At 43.1% G+C, this 22,544-nt stretch overlaps 2 protein-coding genes across 6 annotated transcripts in view; both read left to right on the plus strand.

The window, feature by feature from the left end:
- aoc2 (amine oxidase copper containing 2) overlaps positions 1-8,432 on the plus strand; it is a 42,679-nt gene extending 34,247 nt beyond the window's left edge. The window contains exon 6 of the transcript XR_011312034.1: positions 8,420-8,432. The gene's annotated coding sequence lies outside the window, so the exon portion shown is untranslated. The remainder of the gene's footprint in view (positions 1-8,419) is intronic.
- LOC138634833 (TANK-binding kinase 1-binding protein 1-like) overlaps positions 1-18,181 on the plus strand; it is a 34,838-nt gene extending 16,657 nt beyond the window's left edge. The window contains exons 4-13 of one of the 5 annotated variants that reach the window (XR_011312035.1): positions 2,532-2,636; positions 2,755-2,905; positions 4,356-4,549; positions 5,112-5,179; positions 5,280-5,386; positions 6,040-6,230; positions 6,363-6,644; positions 9,419-9,499; positions 9,704-9,815; positions 15,347-15,434. Coding sequence is in view for 4 of the 5 variants with exons in the window: in XM_069722007.1 (XP_069578108.1) it covers positions 2,532-2,636; positions 2,755-2,905; positions 4,356-4,549; positions 5,112-5,179; positions 5,280-5,386; positions 6,040-6,230; positions 6,363-6,644; positions 9,419-9,499; positions 9,588-9,815; positions 15,347-15,475 (1,536 nt within the window). In the remaining variant the exon portion in view is untranslated. Of the gene's footprint in view, positions 1-2,531; positions 2,637-2,754; positions 2,906-4,355; positions 4,550-5,111; positions 5,180-5,279; positions 5,387-6,039; positions 6,231-6,362; positions 6,645-9,418; positions 9,500-9,587; positions 9,816-15,346 lie in introns of all 5 variants that reach the window. The other 4 variants (XM_069722007.1, XM_069722009.1, XM_069722008.1 and 1 more) reach the window with 4 other exon arrangements.
- The last annotated feature ends 4,363 nt before the right edge of the window (positions 18,182-22,544 follow it).

Below are 22,544 nucleotides of genomic sequence, written 5' to 3' on the forward strand. Positions count from 1 at the left end.
TGGCATCGATGGTGGAAGAGCCCTTTGAAGTTGAGGGCTCTGTGTCTATGCAGTTCACCATGGGGCGCAGAGGGGGGAGGGAGGGAGGCAGCAGAGGTGTTTGGGAGGTGTGAGGTGTGGAGGAGACAGATGAGAGTGGTGAACTAAACCTGTTGAAGAAACAGTTTAGTTCATTTGACCTCTCCAGGTTCCCCCTGGTTGTTCCTCTCCAGGTTCCCCTTGGTTGTCTCTCTCTCCCCTTGAACCCAGTAATCTCCTTCATACCGGTCCACACCTCCCTCACGTTGTTCTGCTGGAGTTTGGCCTCCAGCTTCCTCCTGTAGGAGTCCTTGCACTCCTTGAGCTTCTCCTTCAGGTGGCGCTGCACTCTCCTGAGCTCCTCCCTGTCCCCAGACCTGAAAGCTGCTTTCTTATTATTAAGAAGCACCTTCAGGTCACTGGTGATCCAGGGCTTATTGTTGGGGAAGCATTTTACAGTCCTGGATGGTACGGTGGTGTGTTCACAGAATTTAATGTATTCTGTGATACAGTCCGTCATGCTGTTGATGTCCTCCCCATGTGGTCCAAACAGCACATCCCAGTCCGTGGACTCAAAGCAGTCCTGCAGGGCGTCTTTAGCCTCCTGTGTCCACCTCCTCACAGTCCTGGTGGACACAGGCTGCCTCTGCACCAGAGGAACATACCTGGGAGTCAGCAGGACCAGGTTGTGGTCTGATCTACCAAGGGGGGGAGGGCAGTAGTACTGTATGCATCCATGGCATTAGCATACAGTAAGTCCAGAGTTTTATTGTTCCTTGTGGGGCAGTTCACATACTGGTGCAAAGTTGGCAGCACTTTATCCAGACTGGTTAAAGTCTCCAGTAACTGCCAAAAATGCACCGGGATGCTTAGTCTGTAGTTTAGCCACAGTGGAGTGGATGGTGTCCACTGCTGCCTCTGCGTCAGCTGATGGAGGAATGTAAACAGCGATAACAATGGCGGACGTGAACTCCCTCGGCAAATAATAAGGGCGCATCCCCACGGCTAGAAGTTCAATGTCCGGGCTACAAAAACGTTCCTTCACACACACGTGGTCAGGATTACACCACCTCTCGTTCATATAGACTGCAATCCCTCCACCTTCTTCTTACCGCTCTGCACAACGTCTCCATCCCCCCGAACAGTCCTGAAGCCGGGTACGGCCGCGCTGTGGTCCGGGAAATGTGAGTGCAGCCATGTCTCGGTGAAACACATGATGCTGCACTCCCGGTATTCCCGCTGGGTCTTTACCAGCGCGCCGAGCTCGTCCGTCTTGTTAGCCAACGACCTCACGTTCCCCATTAAGATCGCCGGTACCGCTGGTTTATATTTCCTCCTTTCCGCCTTCAGCTTAGCTCCAGCTCTGCAGCCCCGCCGTCTTCTCTGAAGTTCAACGGGGATCTCAGGCCTCGCTCTGGGCAGCAGCAGTAGAGGGCTACTCAGCGCGATCAGCTGATCACGCAAGTAAACAATAACAATGCCCCCAGCCAGAAACGCGGAAAAATTACGGTCCATTACGGACCGTTAACTTAACACACGAGAGAAAGAAAAAAACAACAACTCCGAAGAGAGGAGAAAGGCTTAAAAATACTAATAATACTAATAACAAGGGGAGGGGAGCTGCTGCAACAGGCTGCCGCTAGCGTGGCGCCATCGGCAAATGATGTGGTTCTATAAGACCTGTCAGGATGATGTGGTTCTATAACATCTGTCAGGATGATGTGGTTCTATAAGACCTGTCAGGATGATGTGGTTCTATAAGATCTGTCAGGATGATGTGGTTCTATAAGATCTGTTAGGATGATGTGGTTCTATAAGACCTGTCAGGATGATGTGGTTCTATAAGATCTGTCAGGATGATGTGGTTTTATAAGATCTTTCAAGATGATGTGGTTCTATAAGACCTGTCAGGATGATTTGGTTCTATAAGATCTTTCAGGATGATTTGGTTCTATAAGATCTGTCGAGATGATGTGGTTCTATAAGATCTGTGTAGATGATGTGGTTCTATAAGATCTGTTGGGATGATGTGGTTCTATAAGATCTGTTGGGATGATGTGGTTCCATAAGATCTCTGAGATAAGAGGGAGCCTGGTTTAAATTCCATTCTTGATTTTACAGAAAGCCAATAAAGAGAAGCTAAAATAGGAGAAATTTCAGGCTTTTTAACGAGTAATTGGACATCCTGACAACAAGGAATTACAATAATAATAATTGAAGCGCAAACTTGCAGCAAATGATTAGCAGGCACAACATAAAGGCTAATTTTGGTTGTCTTAAAACTTTTTCATATTTTTACAGTTTTATCCATCATTCATATTGTCATGGTTACATTGTTTAGTAACAGCTTACATTTCGTCATATTCTAGGCAGAAAGTAGGTTTTTTTAACCAATTATTAAATTTAAAACAGACAGTTTGGGAAATCACTTCACAATCATCTTTTTTGTTCATTGCTGTGTTGATATTGAATGTAGTAATGGTTGTTACAAAGAGTCCTCCTGTTTGTTTCAGCTCCAGAAGAGTAAGGAGAGAGAGGAGCGGCTGGAGGAAGTCATCCAGGCTTACGAGAAAATTCACCTGGAGAAAAACAACGTCCAGAGAGACCTAGACAAGATGGTAAATGTACATATAAGCAAGGTTTTTTTTAGTTGTTTTCTTTTGTAAATATTTGAATCCATAGTGTTTGGTGTCAGTTTACGGTTCAGTTCCAAGTCCTTGTGTTTGTGTGTGTCAGACGACTCTGGCGGAGCAGCATGTGGAGAGGATCTGCAGCCTGGAGACGGCTCTCAGGCACAGAGAAAGTTCCTTTCACAAACTCAGAGCTCAACTCCACAGCAAAGACACGCATCAGTCTCAACCCCACGCCAGCCTGGACGTACCCAGAGGTCAGCATTATTTGGATCACAAATTAGATCAATGGAGTATTAGTGGCCGAGGAGTAGGACTAGTATTACAACCATCAAAGGAGCCATTTAAGTCAGCCATGTATCAGAGGCTTATACATGGTGGATCTTTGAAAATTCTTAAACATATGCATGTAGAACTAAGGCAATAATTGTCTTCTAAAATGAAGTCCATGAATCCATCTATCAAAAGGTCTTAAAAAGTCAACAGACACAGCAAACCAATCTTCTGCCATTTACTTGCAGTTTTAAAGTCTTTGTAACGAATACATGTCTGTAAGATGATGGACCTCAACCATGGTGTGGATTTGTAATGGTTTTCACATTATTTACTGCAGCGGTAGAACAATAGAGAGTGTCACCTCAAGTCACTGGGAGAAAAGACAGATCTGAAGACATTTAGCAGCCAAGACGTTGCAAAAATACTGAATAAAATGGTTTCCAATGGAAATGAGTGTCATCGTTAAACAAGACCCAAAACAATCCTGTACAATTCACTTATATTCAACCATACACCTGTCAATCAAACCGACATGCCACCCAAATATGCTTCGCGGGATATAGTGTCGGTGATTAGTAAGATAAATTAAACATAACTTTAAACATGCTTCAATTGAATGTAAAGAAGTATAGCCTGTTCAGTTCTTAAAAAACTGATTTTGTCGATATGCCTTTGTGCCAGTAATAGCTGTGGCCAGATGCTTTATGTTTTCGGGCTGACCATCAATTCCACTCTTGTGAACGCAAATCTAAGCAAAGCCTTGAAGAAATTTCTTTAAATTTAGCACAAACCCTTGACATTCTTGTAAAGTTTATATTTAAAGAAAGCCTTCAGATCATTTCTTTTCATTATCAAACGTTCAATCGGACTCATTGATAAACGGATTTGATTTTGGTGGTCAAATGCTAAAGTCACTATGACTGTGAATTCTAGTCCCAACAATTACAAATAAGTATTTTCCTCATTAAATCTTATATTAGAATGCTTTGACAGTTTTCAGACCAGTTTGGCCACACGAGTTGCACACATTGCAGTAGGCAGAGAGCATCTGTGTTACTTTATATAGAGAAAATACTGTGTGGGGGTTATTCACAATAAACTGAACTAAACATGGTGGTGCAATTGAGGTCATTTTTTTACATACTGAGGGGAATCTCCAACTGTAATATTATTTGCTATTTGATTTTTTTTTTAAATATTGCAAATAAACAAAAACAACTTTATTTTCAAGCCATTTAGTTGCTACTTTTTCCCATTTTTTACAGAAACAATACACAGGATCTCTCAGAAACGTCACAGCACAACAATCCCACCACATACTTGAATTTGGTGCATGTCATCCCAAAGCTGTAGGAGTCATTATTCTGTGAAATTTTACCAGCAGAAAATAGATGAAGTTGAGTGAAGCTGTTAATTGTCCTGTTTTGTCAGAAGGTCGTGTGCCAACTCTGCAGAGCTCCCGCAGTCTCGACGCCCTGTCGGATCTCCAGCTGCAGCGACTGGAGGCCGAGCTGGAAGGCGCGCGGCAGCAGGCCGAGGGAGCCTGTCAGAGGGAGAAGGACCTGAGGGCCAAGCTTCAGAGGCTTCAGCAGGAGGTAACACAGCTACAGGAAGCACAAAGACAGGTAGGCCTGGGGATTAAACAGGAACTTAACACCCCTTGAAAATCTTATTTTTGCTGAGCTCCAGTGGTTTAACTTTTCACATGGTTGGGGTCCTGCAAGTGGACTGCATGACCCTATGATATCGTTGTGTTACAGGATGTGGTTACAGGTTCAAAGGTGACCTGAGCAAAGCACTGTTTGGAGGTCTGAAAGGCAGGATGACAAAATTACACTGATATTTAAAGAACAGGGATGAGAAATTATTTGGCTAAAAATGGGGCCAGAAAGATGAAAGGGCAAGAAAATCATTGTCTTCATGGGTTGTCATGAAAATTGAGTGGTGGTGGTGGGATGTGGGCTCAAAAGTGCTAAATGTTGCTCTAACATCCAACCTAAGCATGTGTGTAGGGTTCAGAGGACTGTTAATTGCCACACATGGATAAAATCCACAGGTAAGAAAATGACAACAATTTCAGGACTAAGGAGAATATGCAAAAAAATCTTGTGTAGAAAAGAAAGAGAAAGAATTGGCTTGGATAATGTGTGAGTTGCTCCAGCCCTAACAGCTCTGTCTGTCGGCCAGTCCCAGGATTTGTCTCCACACTGTGAACACTGTGACGTAGAATGGATAAAGAAAGCCGGGGACGAACAGTGAGTCCTTTTTTACAGAGGAAAATATTGTGAAACAAGTCTATGGAGTGTGTCCAACATGTTACTTATATTTGTTTTTTGTTCTCTGTGTGTGCTGCAGGGTGAACCTAGCGTTAGCCTACACTGAGCTGACAGAGGAGCTGAGTCGTGTTCGTAGCCTGGCGGCTAAACAGAGCGACCTCCTGCAGCATGTCTCACAGGAGCCGGGTAGGTTACCTGACCAGGTTACTGCTTTATGGGCGTACCAGCTTCAGAATTCTGGAAAAAAAAAACGTGTGTCAGCATCCTTTTTAGTGCATAAATCCACTTATTACACGTATTGTATCAAAACATAGTTTAATGTTGTTGCCAGTTTGCCAGAGAACACAGAAATGTTCTAGTGAGGGGAAACGTCTGCAAATACAATAGAAACAGTAACAGTAATAAGAATTTGCACGCTTTCATTTTAGTTGACAAGTGATTTAGAACAACACTTGATTTGATAAATTAAGGGCTGAAAACCAAATCACATCATATTCTTCAAAAGGGCTGAAGTGTGACTGTACAGCAACAGTATGAGTTTCTGCAGGTCTGACAGGACGATCAGCTGCTGGCTCGGCAGCTTTGATTTAGTGGGACACCTGAAAAACTCTAATCTAAACACCATTATGTATGACATGTATACATACTTTTATACCTTGGCCACTAAAAATTCTAACGTTTGATTGGTTGTACATTGTAGATTAATGTCCTGAGTTAATGCGTCAGTTTTCAACTTGTGTAACCAGCTTTGGGTTGATAACTGTATATTGTGTAATGACTGAATGATTGACAGCCTAAATCTATTTACCAGTTTCTCGTTTTCTCTCTTTGTCCTTCAGTCTGTCATCCTCCTACGGCTCCACAGTTCAACTCTCCCACCTCTCCCCAACACCCCTCGCTCTCACCCGACAGGCTCCTCCCCACTCCCTCACCTCCTCTGTCCGCAAGTGATGGCCCCGCCTCCTACTCACATCAGTCAACCAGCAACCGTTTACGAGCAAAGTTCCAGGGTCGCCGTAGTTACTCAGAGGTGAGGCTACACATGTTTTGGTGGGAATTAGTGGGACAGGTGGACCATCTCTTTTGTGTCACTTTACAGTGAAATCGACTACTGCGCAGAGATGTCACTTGACCTTTGGACCTCCTCCTCTCCTTTCCCAAGGTGTCTGAGCCGTCAGCTATCCAGAGGCCCACAGCTCGCATGATGAGAGACCCAGTGTCCACTCTCCCCAAGCCTCGGCCTCTCCTCGGGGACACAAACGCCTACAGCCAAGCCAAACTTCAGCTACGCACTTCCTTGGTGGGCGTGGTCAGACCTGCGTCAGCTCATGGAGCTGGAGGAGAGCGAGGGGGAGGACGGGGAAGAGAGAGGGGGGGGGGCAGTAGTCTGAGCAGCAGTCCTCATCACTGTGCTCTGGACCGGGCCTTCCCTCTGGCTGCTGAGGTGAGACGGCGCTTTTATTCGGTCAGTGACTTTCCTCATTGTTAACAGTCTTACTTGCCTCATGCTTGTAGGAAATGACTTTGATTATCTGATATTTTCTCAGGGTTTATTTATCTGATTCATACTAGTACTGGTGAATCAGGTGGGTTCAAAGGTAATTAGCAAATGTTTGTGTGCTAACATGCTATAGTAAGAATACCTCCTAAACACCACAAGAATATGGAAATGTAAACATTACAACCATATGTACATGCGCATGTACATGCACATTTTCAAATGTGAAGTATGCCTTAAATTTCTGATTGTCAGCACATTGAAATAAGGCTTAAGTGAGCAAGGATATCTGATTTTGTTAACTACCAGTTGCTCGGACACTAAAATGCTTTAAAACTCTGCTAAAATGTGCTAAATGTCACTCTAACAGCCAACTTAGACACATGTAGAGTTCAGAGGACAGTTAAGTGCTACTGTTACGATCCTGGCTTTAGGGCAGCAACATTAAGAAAGAAGAAAAACTTATTAAACAAATATTATATTCAGTAATTCAATTAAATTCAAAGAACAAATTATGTCCTAAAAGGAATGAATTAACTAGGCATCCAATTTTTCAGCAACAAAGTTGCAGTAACACCATCTTGGTCCTGGAGGAGGCATCTGCTCACACATTGTTGTTCCAATGAATAATGATGGTTCCCATGTTGCATTTTAAGAGAAACAGACATAAAATGTACTTTACTTTCACAGACATACCAACATACAAGTATGTTACATATTGTCTCAACCAGGAGCTTTCTTAAAGGCACGGGGACCACAAACACTGAAATGACAATTTCTACATTATCGTGTGCTGATACACACCACAAAGTGTCTGAACAAAGTAGTAAAACTATACACGTAATGACAAGACAAAGCTCTCTCCATGCAAACACTTTAGCTATCAGAAGACAACTTAAATTACCACAATAGCACTTCACTCCACAAGTAACACACAAATTCAGATAGGCAGCTTAATTGCCTGGTGGCTAGGGTTAGGGTGCATGTGTTATGATACATGCAACAAAATGGACAACTGTGCTCTAACACAAAGTTCGTACTCAAAACTATTCAAGTAACAAAGTAACAGGTACCTAAACTGCTAAGTTGCACACAGTCAACACAACAGCTTGAACCAGCACTTTTCCTCTCCTGACCACAAAAGCACAGTGAACACTGTCATCTTAGGCCAGAGATATACAAGTACCTGCTGTTGTTTGCGTTGTGAACGTATTTGTTCATATACCTGACTACGTACTATGTGTGTTACTGGAGGACTCCACCAGAGGGCACACCGGTGAAACAATAATACCATTAGAACATCCTGATCTGCCTGCTGTAAACAATAACCACGGTGACAATGGAGAGGGTCACTACTTTGGTGATTCTGGTATGACAAGGGGACAAAACATGTCGTCGGCTCCGTCCCCACTCTGTTTTTCAGCATTTTCCGCTGTGCATGGATGTAACAGTCTCAGACTTGTTTCCATTTTGTTTCTTGGGTCCTTGACCCCGTCACATCTTCATACTGCCCCAACACCGCCCTTATCGGTCATGTGTATGTTGGATCTTGTGGATGCGTTGGGTTAATTTCTTAGGACGTGCAAAACCAATCATCCAAACAGACGCAGTATACGCGAGACAGCCATCATGTGCACGCAAACACGTAATTTAAAGAAAGTACTGCATATCTCCATTATTACAAACAAAGCGCTTTCAAAAAGTAAATCCCAGCCTCACAGGTGACCAGAAAACAATTCTATGCCTAACCCTCTTCAGTGAGGCGTACCAGGCTCGAGGCAAAGTATTGCACTACACCACCAGCCAAACTAGACTATAAACACTGTACAGCATACCAGCAACAGGGACTAGTGTCCCCACCCAGGATTACCTCAAAACAAAAGAGGCAAAATTATAAAATAGTGAGCTGAGGGAAGAACTGAGAGATCAGTTCAACTGTTCAGTCAGCACCTAACTTACCAGGGTTTACCCCTAAAGTCAACAATAACTTGCTCTACTCTGTAGTAAACAAAAAAGTGACAGGCTACATGCCACCACACCACATTAGGGAGGTGACCTCAATTAAAAAAGTTAACAAAATCTAGGAAAATAGCCCAAAATATGTAACTGTGTGCCAAAAGTCTATCCCGGACAAGCCCCTAAATGTTGCCACCCCGGCACAAGGGCAGCAACATATAGCAAGAAGGAAAATTGGGTAAACCAAATATTACATTTATTAAGATAAGATTACAAATAATGCGGTGTGGGTAGACTCTGCTCCTCCCTCCCTGGCCGAGTGAGAGGGAGGGAGTTGGAGGAGGGACCTCATTAGCCTCGTCAGGTGCCACTGATTTGTCAGGAGCAGTTGATTGTTGCTTAGACTTCCTGAAAGCAAACAGTCAGAGGAAGAAGGTAGACAGACACACCAGTGTTTCAAGGCTTGGAAGAATATGTAATACCTTGTGTAGAAAAGGAATGTAATGCTGCAAAACTCTGGACAATGCGTGCTTCACCTCAAACACCTCAAGTCAAATAATGCTGTGTTCAGGGGAGGCCTAAAAATATGTTTATAGAGTTTTTTCATTGACACCTGCACAGTTTTTGGGTGGACATGACATCATCCTTCACCCACTTAATAAAAGGAAGAGATCAAAGTTGTTGGAGTGGCTGTTTAGCAACAGCTGCTACTCTATAATTCTTTAAACTGCACTATTTCCTCTGTCCTGCCACTCGTTCACCAGGTTCACCACTTTTGTCACCTTGCTGACTCACCTGAGCCCACCCCACTGGTGACACCACCACAGTCCTCCGAAGATGAAGAGGTGATGACAGTGATGCTGATATTTGTGACTCTTCGTTTGGATTTAAAGCAATTTCTTAATATTTGAAGACAATTTTCTAAATTTACAGGATGTATGCACGTATCTGTCGCCGTCTGCCAGCCCGCCTCGGACACTTGGTGCAATTGGAATAGGCTCGTTGTCACCGAGGGCACAACCTCTACACCCCTCTTTTCCATCTCCTAGGAAACAGCCCCAGCATCCATCTTTCTCCACCCCTGAGGGCCCTGCCACCCTCTCTTGCCATCTGCCTCCCTTCATAAACACTGAGCATGCTCAGTCATGGCCATCTATTAATGTGAGTGGAAAACAATGATGGAAATTACATAAAGATACTAAAATATTCTCTGCAGTGCTGGTGGGTAAATAGGCTCACTGTAGGAGCACAAAACCACACACAACAGACAACCAAACACCACTTTGCACTGGAAATAGAAATGTATAAGCAAATTTAAGATTGTGTATGTTAAAAAGTAGTCGCCAAATTACATCCACACCAGACATGGAGCTACCTTAGTCGTTTTTTTCTTAATCTTTTATGAATTTATAGGTGGGTAAGTAGGTAGGTAGTTACTTTATTAATCCCCAAGGGGAAATTCTTTCGCTACAGCAGCATTTATAGATACAGAAAAGCAATAAAATAACAGTAATAAACTATTAAATATAAAAATGCACAGTATATACAGTACAGTATATATGTATTTTTTTTAAATATTAAAACAAACAAGAAACACAGTCAACAGTGTTATTGTTGTGTGATGGATTTTGCCAGGGGTGAGTTATTGTACAGTCTTATTGCAGTGGACAGGAATGATCTCCTGTATCAGGAATGATCTCCTGTATCTGGAATGATCTCCTGTATCTGGAATGAGCTCCTGTATTAGGAATGATCTCCTGTATCTGGAATGATCTCTTGTATCTGGAATGATCTCCTGTATCTGGAATGATCTCCTGTATCAGGAATGATCTCCTATATCAGGAATAATCTCCTGTATCAGGAATGATCTCCTATATCTGGAATGATCTCCTGTATCAGGAATGATCTCCTGTATTAGGAATGATCTCCTGTATCAGGAATGAGCTCCTGTATCAGGAATGAGATCCTGTATTAGGAATGATCTCCTGTATCTGGAATGATCTCCTATATCTGTCCTTGTGACAGCGGAGCTGGAGGAGTCTATTGGAGAACGTCCTCCTCTGTCCCTGCAGCAGGTGGAGAGGGTGGTCAGGATTATCCAGTATGGATAATAGTTTCCTCAGCGTCCTCCTCTCCACCACCTTTTCCAGGCTGTCCAGATTGCAGCCAATGATGGAGCCGGCCTTCTTAACCAGTTTGTTAAGTCTGTTGGTGTCGCTGGCTCCAATGCTGCCCCCCCCCCCCCAGCAGACCACAGAGAAGTACAATGCACTGGCCACAACAGATGGTAGAACATCTCAAACATCTCGCTGTACACATTGAAAGATCGGAGTTTCTTCAAGAAAAAGAGTCGACTCATCCCCTTCTTATAGACAGCGTTGATGTTGGTCTTCCAGTTCAGTCTGTTGTCATGGAGACATCAGGTGCTTGTACTCCTCAACCATGTCCACCTCCTCTCCCAGAACACTCAGCGGTTGTGGAGCCGTCGTCTTCCTCCTGAAGTCGACCACCATCTCTCTGGTCTTGGCCACGTTCAGAAGCAGGTGATTTCTACCAGCCCACTCCACAAAGTCCTCCACTACTGCCCTGTACTCATCCTCCCGCCCATCCCTTATACACCGACCACTGACTCCTCCTCCCGTCCATCCCTTATACATCCTACCACTGCAGAGTCATCAGAGAACTTGTGCAGATGTCTTGACTCTGAGTTGTACTGGAAGTCAGTGGTGTAGAAGGTGAACAGGAAGGGAGACAGAACAGTTCCCTGAGGAGCTCCAGTACCACTGACCACCGTATCAGACAGCACACCGCCCAGATGGACAAACTGGTCTGCCTGTCAGGTAGTCAGTGATCCAGGAGACGGTGGACGTGTCCATCCCACCACCCGCAGCTTCTCACTCAGCAGCAGTGGTTGGATGGTGTTAAATGCACTGAAGAAATTAAAGAAAGTGATTCTCACAGAGTCACCGGTTCCATCCAGGTGAGACTGAGCTCATTGCAGCAGATAGATGATGGCGTTGTCCACTCCCACATGAGGCTGGTACGCAAATTGCAGAGGGTCCAGTGAAGATTTCACCAGCGGCCTGAGGTGGGCCAAGACCAGCCTCTCCAGCACCTTCATCACATGAGATGTGAGGGCAACCGGTCGGTAGTCGTTGAGGCCAGATGGAGTCGTCTTCTTGGGGACAGGAACCAGGCAGGACGTCTTCCACAGCACCGGGACTTCCTCCTGCTTCAGGCTTAGGTTGAAGAGGTGTTGTAGGACCTCAGCCAGCTGGACGGCACAGGTCTTCAGGACCCCGGGGCCGATGCCATCAAGTCCTGCAGCCTTGCACTGGTGGAGTTCCTCCAGCTGTCTCCTAACCTGGCCAGTCGTCACAGAAAGGGGGGGAGAGGGGTCATGGCATCGATGGTGGAAGAGCCCTTTGAAGTTGAGGGCTCTGTGTCTATGCAGCTCACCAGGGGGGGGGCAGAGGGGAGGAGGGGGAGGCAGCAGAGGTGTTTGGGAGGTGTAAGGTGTGGAGGAGACAGATGAGAGTGGTGAACTAAACCTGTTGAAGAAACAGTTTAGCTCATTGGCCCTCTCCAGGTTCCCCCTGGTTGTTCCTCTCCAGGTTCCCCCTGATTGTTCCTCCCCAGGTTCCCCCTGGTTGTTCCTCTCCAGGTTCCCCCTGGTTGTCTCTCTCTCCCCTTGAACCCAGTAAAACATGCACCTCAGGTCAGGTTACCTGGCGCCGCGCTAGTGGCAGCCTGCTGCAGCAGCTCCCCCTTGACAGCCCCCCTGCTGTAGCAAAGAAATTTCCCCTCGGGGATTAATAAAGTGAATAAAAAAATTTAAAAAATTTAAAAATTTAATCTCCTTCATACCGGTCCACACCTCCCTCACGTTGTTCTGCTGGAGTTTGGCCTCCAGCTTCCTCCTGTAGGAGTCCTTGACCTCCCTGAGCTTCTCCTTCAGGTTGTGCTGCACTCTCCTGATCTCCTCCCTGTCCCCAGACCTGAAGGCTGCTTTATTCTTATTAAGAAGCACCTTCAGGTCACTGGTGATCCACGGCTTATTGTTGGGGAAGCAGTGTACAGTCCGGGATGGTACGGTGGTGTGTTCACAGAATTTAATGTATTCTGTGATACAGTCCGTCCTGCTGTTGATGTCCTCCCCATGTGGTCCACACAGCACGTCCCAGTCCGTGGACTCAAAGCAGTCCTGCAGGACGTCTTTAGCCTCCTGTGTCCACCTCCTCACAGTCCTGGTGGTTACAGGCTGCCTCTGTACCAGAGGAACATACTTTGGTGTCAGCAGGACCAGGTTGTGATCCGACCTACCAAGGGGGGGAAGGGCAGTAGCACTGTATGCATCCATGGCATTAGCATACAGTAGGTCCAGAGTTTTATTGTTCCGGGTGGGGCAGTTAACATACTGGTGCAAAGTTGGCAGTACTTTATCCCGACTGGTTAAAGTATCCAGTAACTAACAAAAATGCACCGGGATGCTGAGTCTGAAGTTTGGACACAGTGGAGTAGATGGTGTCCACTGCTGCCTCTACGTCAGCTGATGGAGGAATGTACACAGTGATAACAATGGCGGACGAGAACTCCCTCGGCAAATAATAAGGGCGCATCCCCACGGCTAGAAGTTCAATGTCCGGGCTACAGAAACGTTCCTTCACACACACATGGTCGGGATTACACCACCTCTCGTTCACATAGACTGCAATCCCACCACCTTCTTCTTACCGCTCTGCACAACGTCTCTGTCCACCCGAACTGTCCTGAAGCAGGGAACACTACTGAAGCCGGGAATGGTCCTGAAGCAGGGAATGCTACTGAAGCAGGGAACGGTCCTGAAGCCAGGAACTGTCCTGAAGCCAGGTACAGTCCTGAAGCAGGGAACGGTCCTGAAGCCGGGAACAGTCCTGAAGCCGGGAACGGTCCGGAAGCCGGGAACTGGCCTGAAGCCGTGAACGGTCCTGAAGCAGGGAACGCTACTGAAGCAGGGAACGGTCCTGAAGCCAGGAACTGTCCTGAAGCCGGGAACGGTCCTGAAGCCGGGAACGGTCCTGAAGCCAGGAACTGTCCTGAAGCCGGGAACGGTCCTGAAGCCGGGAACGGTCCTGAAGCCGGGTACAGTCCTGAAGCAGGGAACGGTCCTGAAGCCGGGAACTGTCCTGAAGCCGGGAACAGTCCTAAAGCCGGGTACGGCCGTGCTGTGGTCTGGGAAATGTGAGTGCAGCCATGTCTCAGTGAAACACATGATGCTGCACTCCCGGTATTCCCTCTGGGCCTTTACCAGCGCGCCGATCTCATCCGTCTTATTGGCCAACGATCTCACGTTCCCCATTAAGATCGCTGGTACCGCTGGTTTATATTTCCTCCTCTTCGCCTTCAGTTTATACTTGATTTAAGGGAATTTAAATTATTCCAATGACGGCAGCAGTGATAGAGTTTTGGTGCTCAACATCAATGGTCAAAGGCTGCTCCAATAGATTTAAAAATTCACCCGAGGTCTACAGCAGGATGCAACAAATGCGATGCAAGCGTTTCACCCCTTCAAGCTCCTGCCTTTGGAGTCCAGTGGCTGCAGGGTCCAAAGATACAAGTCATATCCATGACACTAAGGCAGGTTGAAGCAAACAGAGGTTCTTCCTCACACCAAATTGTTAAATTAACAAAGGCTTGGCAGGTGTACACAATACCAAGGGAACAGGAGAAACAAGAGTCCAAAGGGTGGGCAGGATACAATGATGACATATTCTGATGAGGAAAAGGCACTCAACTAAGGTTAAGTTCCAAGAGATAAAGAGTTATGATCCAGAAACTAGTGTTGGCAGACTGGGAGTAGATAAACTCCCCAGTATATGGGCTGATTGCAGGTGAGGTGGGCATCACAATATAGAGAGAAAGAAAGCTTGAGGAGAGTGGTCCAAGTGATAAACTGAATAATTGAAGGGAAGAAAGTCTAAAACCATAACACTGCGCACAGTTTTCAGACAGGCAGCTGACTGAATGGTCTACAGTCATAAAGGTGATTGTCAAAAATACTTTTACACCAATCTTGTTGGGAATACCATTAATCCAAGAAGAGAGTCCTCATTACTGAAGTCTGTTCTCTCCAATAAGTAAAACCTTAAATATAGCAAGGCGTAAAACACAAATTTGAGTAATTTGTACGCTCTCTCTTGTCAAGCTTTTAAAACACTTTGAATCCTTTTCCCTAACAGGTAGCATTTGTTCTTTATGGGCGCATATGGTTAATTTCTGCAATAAAGTTGTATACATGCAGCATGCTTATTTTCTCTGTGGCAGCAAAACACGTAACCAGACCCTGCAGAAACTCTGAAGGACTCTCCGTAAACCTACTGAAAGCAGTTGCTAGCCTAGCAACAGTAAATCTAGAAACAAGCCATTATGTAACACTGATTTTAGAGAGTCATGTTGGTACAGTGGTTCTCGTAAACATAACACAATCAAGTCTGTAGACGAAAGATGATCCCCATTTTTTTTAAACTAATTTCTAGAAGACCATGTTGTACATTCAGATCATATATATCTGTATATATCAGATCCATCTCGGGCATCCTCTAATAGAGAGAACGACAAAGCTTGTTCACGTTTTGGTCATTACAGTGGCTTGTGGGATGTTGCTGTAATGGGAAGTTCATCCATTTGAAACTTTTGTTTTCCTCTGTCTGTAGTTGTGGATGGAGTCAGACGAAAGTGCTGTTCGAAGCTGTCCTCTGTGTCAGCTCACCTTCCCAACTGGTTACCCTGACGACGCCCTCATCAAACACATCGACTCCCACTTGGAAAACAGCAAGATTTGACTTTTTTTTTTACCAAGCATTTTTAGCTGATATGGGAACCAAGCTTATCTTGATGGGTTTCTATTTAAAGTCTTATTCAGGAATGGTTTGATGAAGCTGCATGCATCTTTCAGCGCTGCTCACGGAACTCATTCGATTCTACTATTGCCTTCTAGTATGGGGGTTAACATGCCTTGCTCAAGGAGTACTATTTTGTTCCATTCCAACCAGACTGTGAAATTAAACCAGCCACTTTGCATTTACAGAACAAGTCTTTCTTTTATCCTCCAGGTGTGTTTTTCATTTCCTGGTAAACCTCATAATTTTTTTTCACCAACGACACACTAGATATATTGCCAGATATTTTCTCACACCATATCCACAATTCTGTATCAAGTGCGGTTTCCTCTTTTCTCAACCAAACTAGCCATTTGTACATAGAACAAATGGTAAATGTTGACACGACAACAGTGCCGTATCTGTGTGAAATCCAAACATAGACAGGAGCACATATGCTGGTCTGACATCAGCCCTGGAGACAGAAGAAACCCTGGAATCATCCGACGCACACTGCCTGAAGCACTTGTGTTGTTTTCACGTCTCAACATGCATAAAACCACATGTCACTGCTCTCATGCTGTGGAGGATTAAAATGACAATATTCAAAGTTCTGAGTCTGAGACAAACACTTCACTATTCTGAGGCAAAATTAAAAAAAACAGCAGAAATAAATATATACTTGTTCTTGGCTACAGTTGCAATAGCTCGTATTAAAATATGTAAACCACTCAGTTGACCAAGCCAGGAAAGAGTTGAAAGGATACAGGAAATATACCAGAGCATTGACGAGTAAATGGGACTAATCTACTGCTGGTGTAGTTACATTGAACTCAAACGTGTCCAATTCTTCCAAAATGTGATAAATGAGAAAGTGCTGCTACTGCCATCTTCTGGTGTAGAAATGTAAGTGTCTGGTTTGAACCACTACCTTTGCTTTGAGTAAAACAGTTACCAGTGGATCCCCATCTAGCCAACTTGGTTTTTCAGATTATGACTTCTTTTTTTTCTCATACTTACTTACCATAATATAATTATAGCCCAGTATTTAATGGTTATGGAAACATTAGTATCTCATGATTATAAATTAAAAGATTTTTAATAATTATTTTGTCCTGTTGTAATAATGACAAACTATATTATATAGGTTTTTTTTTATAGTTTTGAACAACTTTAAGATGGAGTCATGGCATCTCTAAATGTATGATTATACTGAAAGCTATGTCACAATTGTGATTTTATATCTTAAATTGTGGACATTGCTTTTATTATTATGCTACAATCTCATAATAAAAAGTTATCCCAAATTCATCTATTTACCTACTTCTTTATAATACCTTTCTTATAATCAAAGATATTTCAAACTTTACGATGCAATTCTTTGCATTTCTCAGTTAAATGTTATCACATAGGGAGGCTGTGGCTCAGATGGTAGAGTGGGTTGCACACTAATCAGAAGGTTGGTGGTTCAATCCCCAGCTCCTCCTGTCCACATGTCTAAGTGTCCTTGAGCAAGACACTGAACCCTAAGTTGCTCCCGATGTTGTACCATCGTGAATGTTCTCCTGATGGCAGCACCTTGCATGGTGATCTGTCTCATTAATGTGTGAATGGGTGAATGGAAAACATGTTAAAGAGCTTTGAGACCGAAAGGTGATAAAACTATACAAGCACAGACCATTTACATAATGTATATCATTAAACATGTTCTCACTTTTGCTCTCATGATTAAGGGAGTATTTGCAACGCTGTAATTTTAAGACTTGATGATTAATCTGATTTTCATGACTATCATAATCGCATAATCGTGGAAAAGTTTCTCACAAAACGTTATGACAGTTGTTTGAAAGTTATAAATAAGAGAGAGCATATGATAATGCTAGATACTGTAGAATCTGCAAATTCTGACTATGTATCTATAATCATGGCCTGACATCTTATGATTATAGCAGAAGTTCTAATTATTATGGGATAGTTATAATTTTTCATTGAAGTGTTTTGAGATTACCTAATAATAATACCTAATCATAGGATAATAGGATAGTAGGAATACTCACAAGTAACTCATAAGTAATAATCACTCTTACAATTATGAAATTGGGACACATGAGGCTTGAAAACAACCTTTTTTTTGAAAGGCTGACTGACAGTGTTGTAAAGACTCGGAGAAACGACAGGTCGTAAAAAACAGATGAGGACTGCAAAGCTAGTATTACACGTAGCGCCACAATATACACATTAATGGGAAATGCACTGGAATGATCCTTTCAATCAACACATATTTTACTCTTTCATTTCACAACATTTTTAAACTTGAAACATTCCACACTCGAGTTTACATGGAAACGTGTCCCTTGTTGTATTGAAACTACAGTAAAAAGTCATAATCAGCCACCACAACATTCTGAACTTACATCGTGTCTGTGATCACGTGGTGGAAAGACATGAACTCATTTTGAGAAACTAGACAGAGATTGTGACTCTCAGTTGCTGGTGTTTTACAAATGAAAGCCAAACTAAGTCTGAAAGCCTCAGAAATATTTCAGCAAGCAAAGTCCTTCTGAAGTTCGCCTTTTAGGGTGGAAACACTGGTCACAGTTTGTCCCCTTTGAGTGTCTAATGTCGTTTGTGTACACACACTTGTGTAAGGTAGGTAGGTAGGTAGGTAGGTAGGTAGGTAGGTAGGTAGTTACTTTATTCATCCCCGAGGGGACATTTTTTCGCTACAGCAGCATACAGAAGCAATAAGATAATAATAGAAATAATAGAATAAAATAATAGAATAGAATAGAATAATAGAAAAGCAATAAAATAGCAGTAAAAAATATAAAATATAAAATGCACAGTATATATATATCTATATATTATATACAAACAAACCAAGACACACAGTCAACAGTGTTATTGTACTGTGATGGATTTTGCCAGAGGTGAGTTATTGTACAGACTTATTGCGGTCGGCAGGAATGATCTCCTGTATCAGGAATGATCTCCTGTATCAGGAATGATCTCCTGTATCTGGAATGATCTGCTGTATCTGGAATGATCTCCTGTATCTGGAATGATCTCCTGTATCAGGAATGATCTCCTGTATCTGGAATGATCTCCTGTATCTGGAATGATCTCCTGTATCAGGAATGATCTCCTGTATCTGGAATGATCTCCTGTATCTGGAATGATCTCCTATATCTGGAATGATCTCCTGTATCAGGAATGATCTCTTGTATCAGGAATGATCTCCTGTATCAGGAATGATCTCCTGTATCTGGAATGATCTCCTGTATCAGGAATGATCTCCTGTATCTGGAATGATCTCCTATATCTGGAATGATCTGCTGTATCAGGAATGATCTCCTGTATCTGGAATGATCTCCTGTATCTGGAATGATCTGCTGTATCTGGAATGATCTCCTGTATCTGGAATGATCTCCTGTATCTGGAATGATCTGCTGTATCAGGAATGATCTCCTGTATCTGGAATGATCTCCTATATCTGGAATGATCTGCTGTATCAGGAATGATCTCCTGTATCTGGAATGATCTCCTGTATCTGGAATGATCTGCTGTATCTGGAATGATCTGCTGTATCAGGAATGATCTCCTGTATCTGGAATGATCTCCTGTATCTGGAATGATCTCCTATATCTGGAATGATCTGCTGTATCAGGAATGATCTCCTGTATCTGGAATGATCTCCTGTATCTGGAATGATCTGTATCTGGAATGATCTGTATCAGGAATGATCTGCTGTATCAGGAATGATCTCCTGTATCTGGAATGATCTCCTGTATCTGGAATGATCTCCTATATCTGGAATGATCTGCTGTATCAGGAATGATCTGCTGTATCAGGAATGATCTCCTGTATCTGGAATGATCTCCTGTATCAGGAATGATCTCCTGTATCTGGAATGATCTGCTGTATCAGGAATGATCTCCTGTATCTGGAATGATCTCCTGTATCTGTCCTTGTGACAGCGGAGCTGGAGGAATCTTTTGGAGAATGTCCTCCTCTGTCCCTGCAGCAGGTGGAGAGGGTGGACAGGATTATCCAATATGGATAATAGTTTGTTCAGCGTCCTCCTCTCCACCACCTTTTCCAGGCTGTCCAGTTTGTAGCCGATGATGGAGCCGGCCTTCTTCACCAGTTTGTTAAGTCTGTTGGTGTCTCCGGCTCCAATGCTGCTCCCCCCTCCCACCTCTCCCCCCCAGCAGACTACTAGAAGTACAGTTCACTGGCCACAACAGATGGTAGAACATCTCCAACATCTCGCTGCACACACTGAAGGATCGAAGTTTCCTCAAGAAAAAGAGTCGACTCATCACCTTCTTGTAGACAACGTTGATGTTGGTTTTCCAGTTCAGTCTGTTGTCATGGAGACACCAGGTACTTGTACTCCTCCACCATGTCCACCTCCTCTCCCAGAACAGTTAGATACCAGTGGAGCATTAGCTGCGACACACATCACATATGCTCTGGTTTATCTCTAGTGCTGTTTAGCGATGCGCATCATTTTTGTTTAATCTGAAAAAACAATCCAAACTGAAGGGTTTTTTTCAAGCTTGTTCCCGTGCTTTTGATCATTTCATCTGATGTTCAAATGTGTAATATGATGGCTAGATGATACGGTTCAACGATTTTGATGAAGCTTGTAAGTGGACCTTGGTATTTTTTTGTCTAACTACTATCTATAAAGAATGACTCAAAAATTCAATTTGGTTTCAGTTTTGTTGGTTTGTGTGAGATTTTGATATTAACGGAGTTTCTTCAGTTTAGTATCACATCAACAAAAAATGACATTGAAAAAAATTAAGCATTAACTTTTCTTCATAAAACCAGTGTTGCTTTGGGTTAGCAGACATTACTGTGCGCAGTTTGTATTGGCATTACTTTCTACCGAGGATTCGTCTCAAGCCCCACACAGGTCAGAAGGAGAAAAATGTCGATCTGAGCAAACACATTGCTAAAGTAAGCAAATGTAAAATGTACAGGGGAGATATATATGAAAGGCAGCTTAGTTGGGTTGTGATATGGACTTGGGACCCTAAGAATAAAAATGTGGGGGTCTTGGATAAAAAAGGTACTGTGATTTGTTACCTTTACCCACTAAATTAAAGCATAAATCAAATAATCTGTGTGAGTACAAGAGGAAAACTCTCTCTCCAGCTAGCATGCTGATGTTTTGTAAGTACAATGTTTACTATATTAATTCAGCATGTTAATAAGCACCAAACACCAAGAAAAACAGCTGAGGCTAATGAGCTAGATATTACTTTTGCAGGTATTAAGTTATAAAGCAAAATATTAAATAAACTTAAATTGTGATCTAATGATCACGCAAGGGAAAAATTTATCAGATCTTTTTAAGTCATTAAAATTATAATATTTCATAGTGACAATGAGAATTAATGTAAATAAGCAACATTTTACCTGTGGGCAGTGTGGCAGAGAAGCTCAGGACAGCACCAACGTGCTTATTCATCTTCTGGGCACCATCGATGTATGAATGAAATCTTAATAGCAAGTCTTCTAATAGTTGTTGAGATGTTTCTGACACGTTGCACATAACAAAATGACAACAAGTTCAGATGTGCATAAAATGCACATTAGATTGGTGAAATAAAAAACTGTCACTCGTCACTAAACAACAGCGGCTGAGTTTTCCTTACTCTACAACTCTTTAAAGTTTTCACAGCTGCTAGAGCAACTTTTAGTAAGAACTGAGACAACACCTAACATACGATAAGGATGAGGATGAGGAAAATGATGAGGAAGAGTAAAATGATGAGGATTAGGATGAGGATGAGGATAAGGAAAAGGATTAGGATGAGGATGAGGATGAGGATGAGGATTAGGATGAGAATAAGGAAAAGGATTAGGATTAGGATGAGAATAAGGAAAAGGATTAGGATTAGGATTAGGATGAGAATAAGCATGAGGAAAAGGAAGAGGAAGAGGATGAAGATGAGGATGAGGAAAAGGATTAGGATTCGGATGAGGATGAGAATAAGCATGAGAAAAAGGAAGAGAAAGGGGATGAAGATGAGGATAAGGACGAGGAGGAGGAGGAAGAGGCTCAGGATAAGGAGGAGGTAGAGGAAGAGGATGAGGATAAAGGGAAGAGGAAGAGGATGAGGATGAGTATAAGGATGAGGAAGAGGATGAGGAAAAGGATGAGGATGAGGATAAAGGGAAGAGGATGAGGATAAGGATGAGGATAAGGATGAGGATAAGGATGAGGATAAGGATGAGGAAGAGAATGAGGAAAAGGATGAGGGTAAACGGAAGAGGATGAGGATAAGGATGAGTATAAGGATGAGGAAGAGAATGAGGAAAAGGATGAGGATGAGGATAAAGGGAAGAGGATGAGGATAAGGATGAGAAAAAGGATCAAGGTAAGGATGAGGATGAGGATAAGGATGTCTGGCTGAAGACACCACAATGGCCACAAACACAGGTCGTGTTGGGGTGGAGGCAGAAATCTCAGAGACAGCAAGAACAGATCAGAAACCATTATGATACTTTAATTCAGATATTCTGCGCTTGTTTGAATGTCGGCCACTCGATTCAGAAGAAGGAATTGACATCATCTGCAAAAACAAACACTGCTGGATGGAAAGCTGTCCCCACCGCCCCTGGAAACACCTTCGACTCTAACTTGTTCTGTCCAGATCACATCTTCTCAACACTGCAGTCAGAAAATTAATTAATACAAACACAGTGGAGTACTTTTCATTTCAAGTTTTGTCTTGTCCCAAACTAAAAATATAAAACATTGATTTGAAGTGCAGGTGCACCAGTGTACATCGACAACGTACATGTTCAATGTCACCAATTGAACTGCTATATCGTACAAACAATAGACATAATAGGTTATAGGGCTATAACATGAGAAACCATTTTATGCATGAAAATGGTAGAATTTTTTACACCATAACCTCTCCAGGAAAACCTCTTGGGAAGAAGGTGATGCGTTTTCTTTTCTTTTTTAAATTCTAATGTTGAACGTAATATAAATAGAGTTTTTGGGGTT

This window comes from Brachyistius frenatus, unplaced genomic scaffold, assembly GCF_029030835.1.
Source record: "Brachyistius frenatus isolate BFR_SWC_R1_liver_20210118 unplaced genomic scaffold, ASM2903083v1 Contig_280, whole genome shotgun sequence".
Lineage (NCBI taxonomy): Eukaryota > Metazoa > Chordata > Actinopteri > Embiotocidae > Brachyistius > Brachyistius frenatus.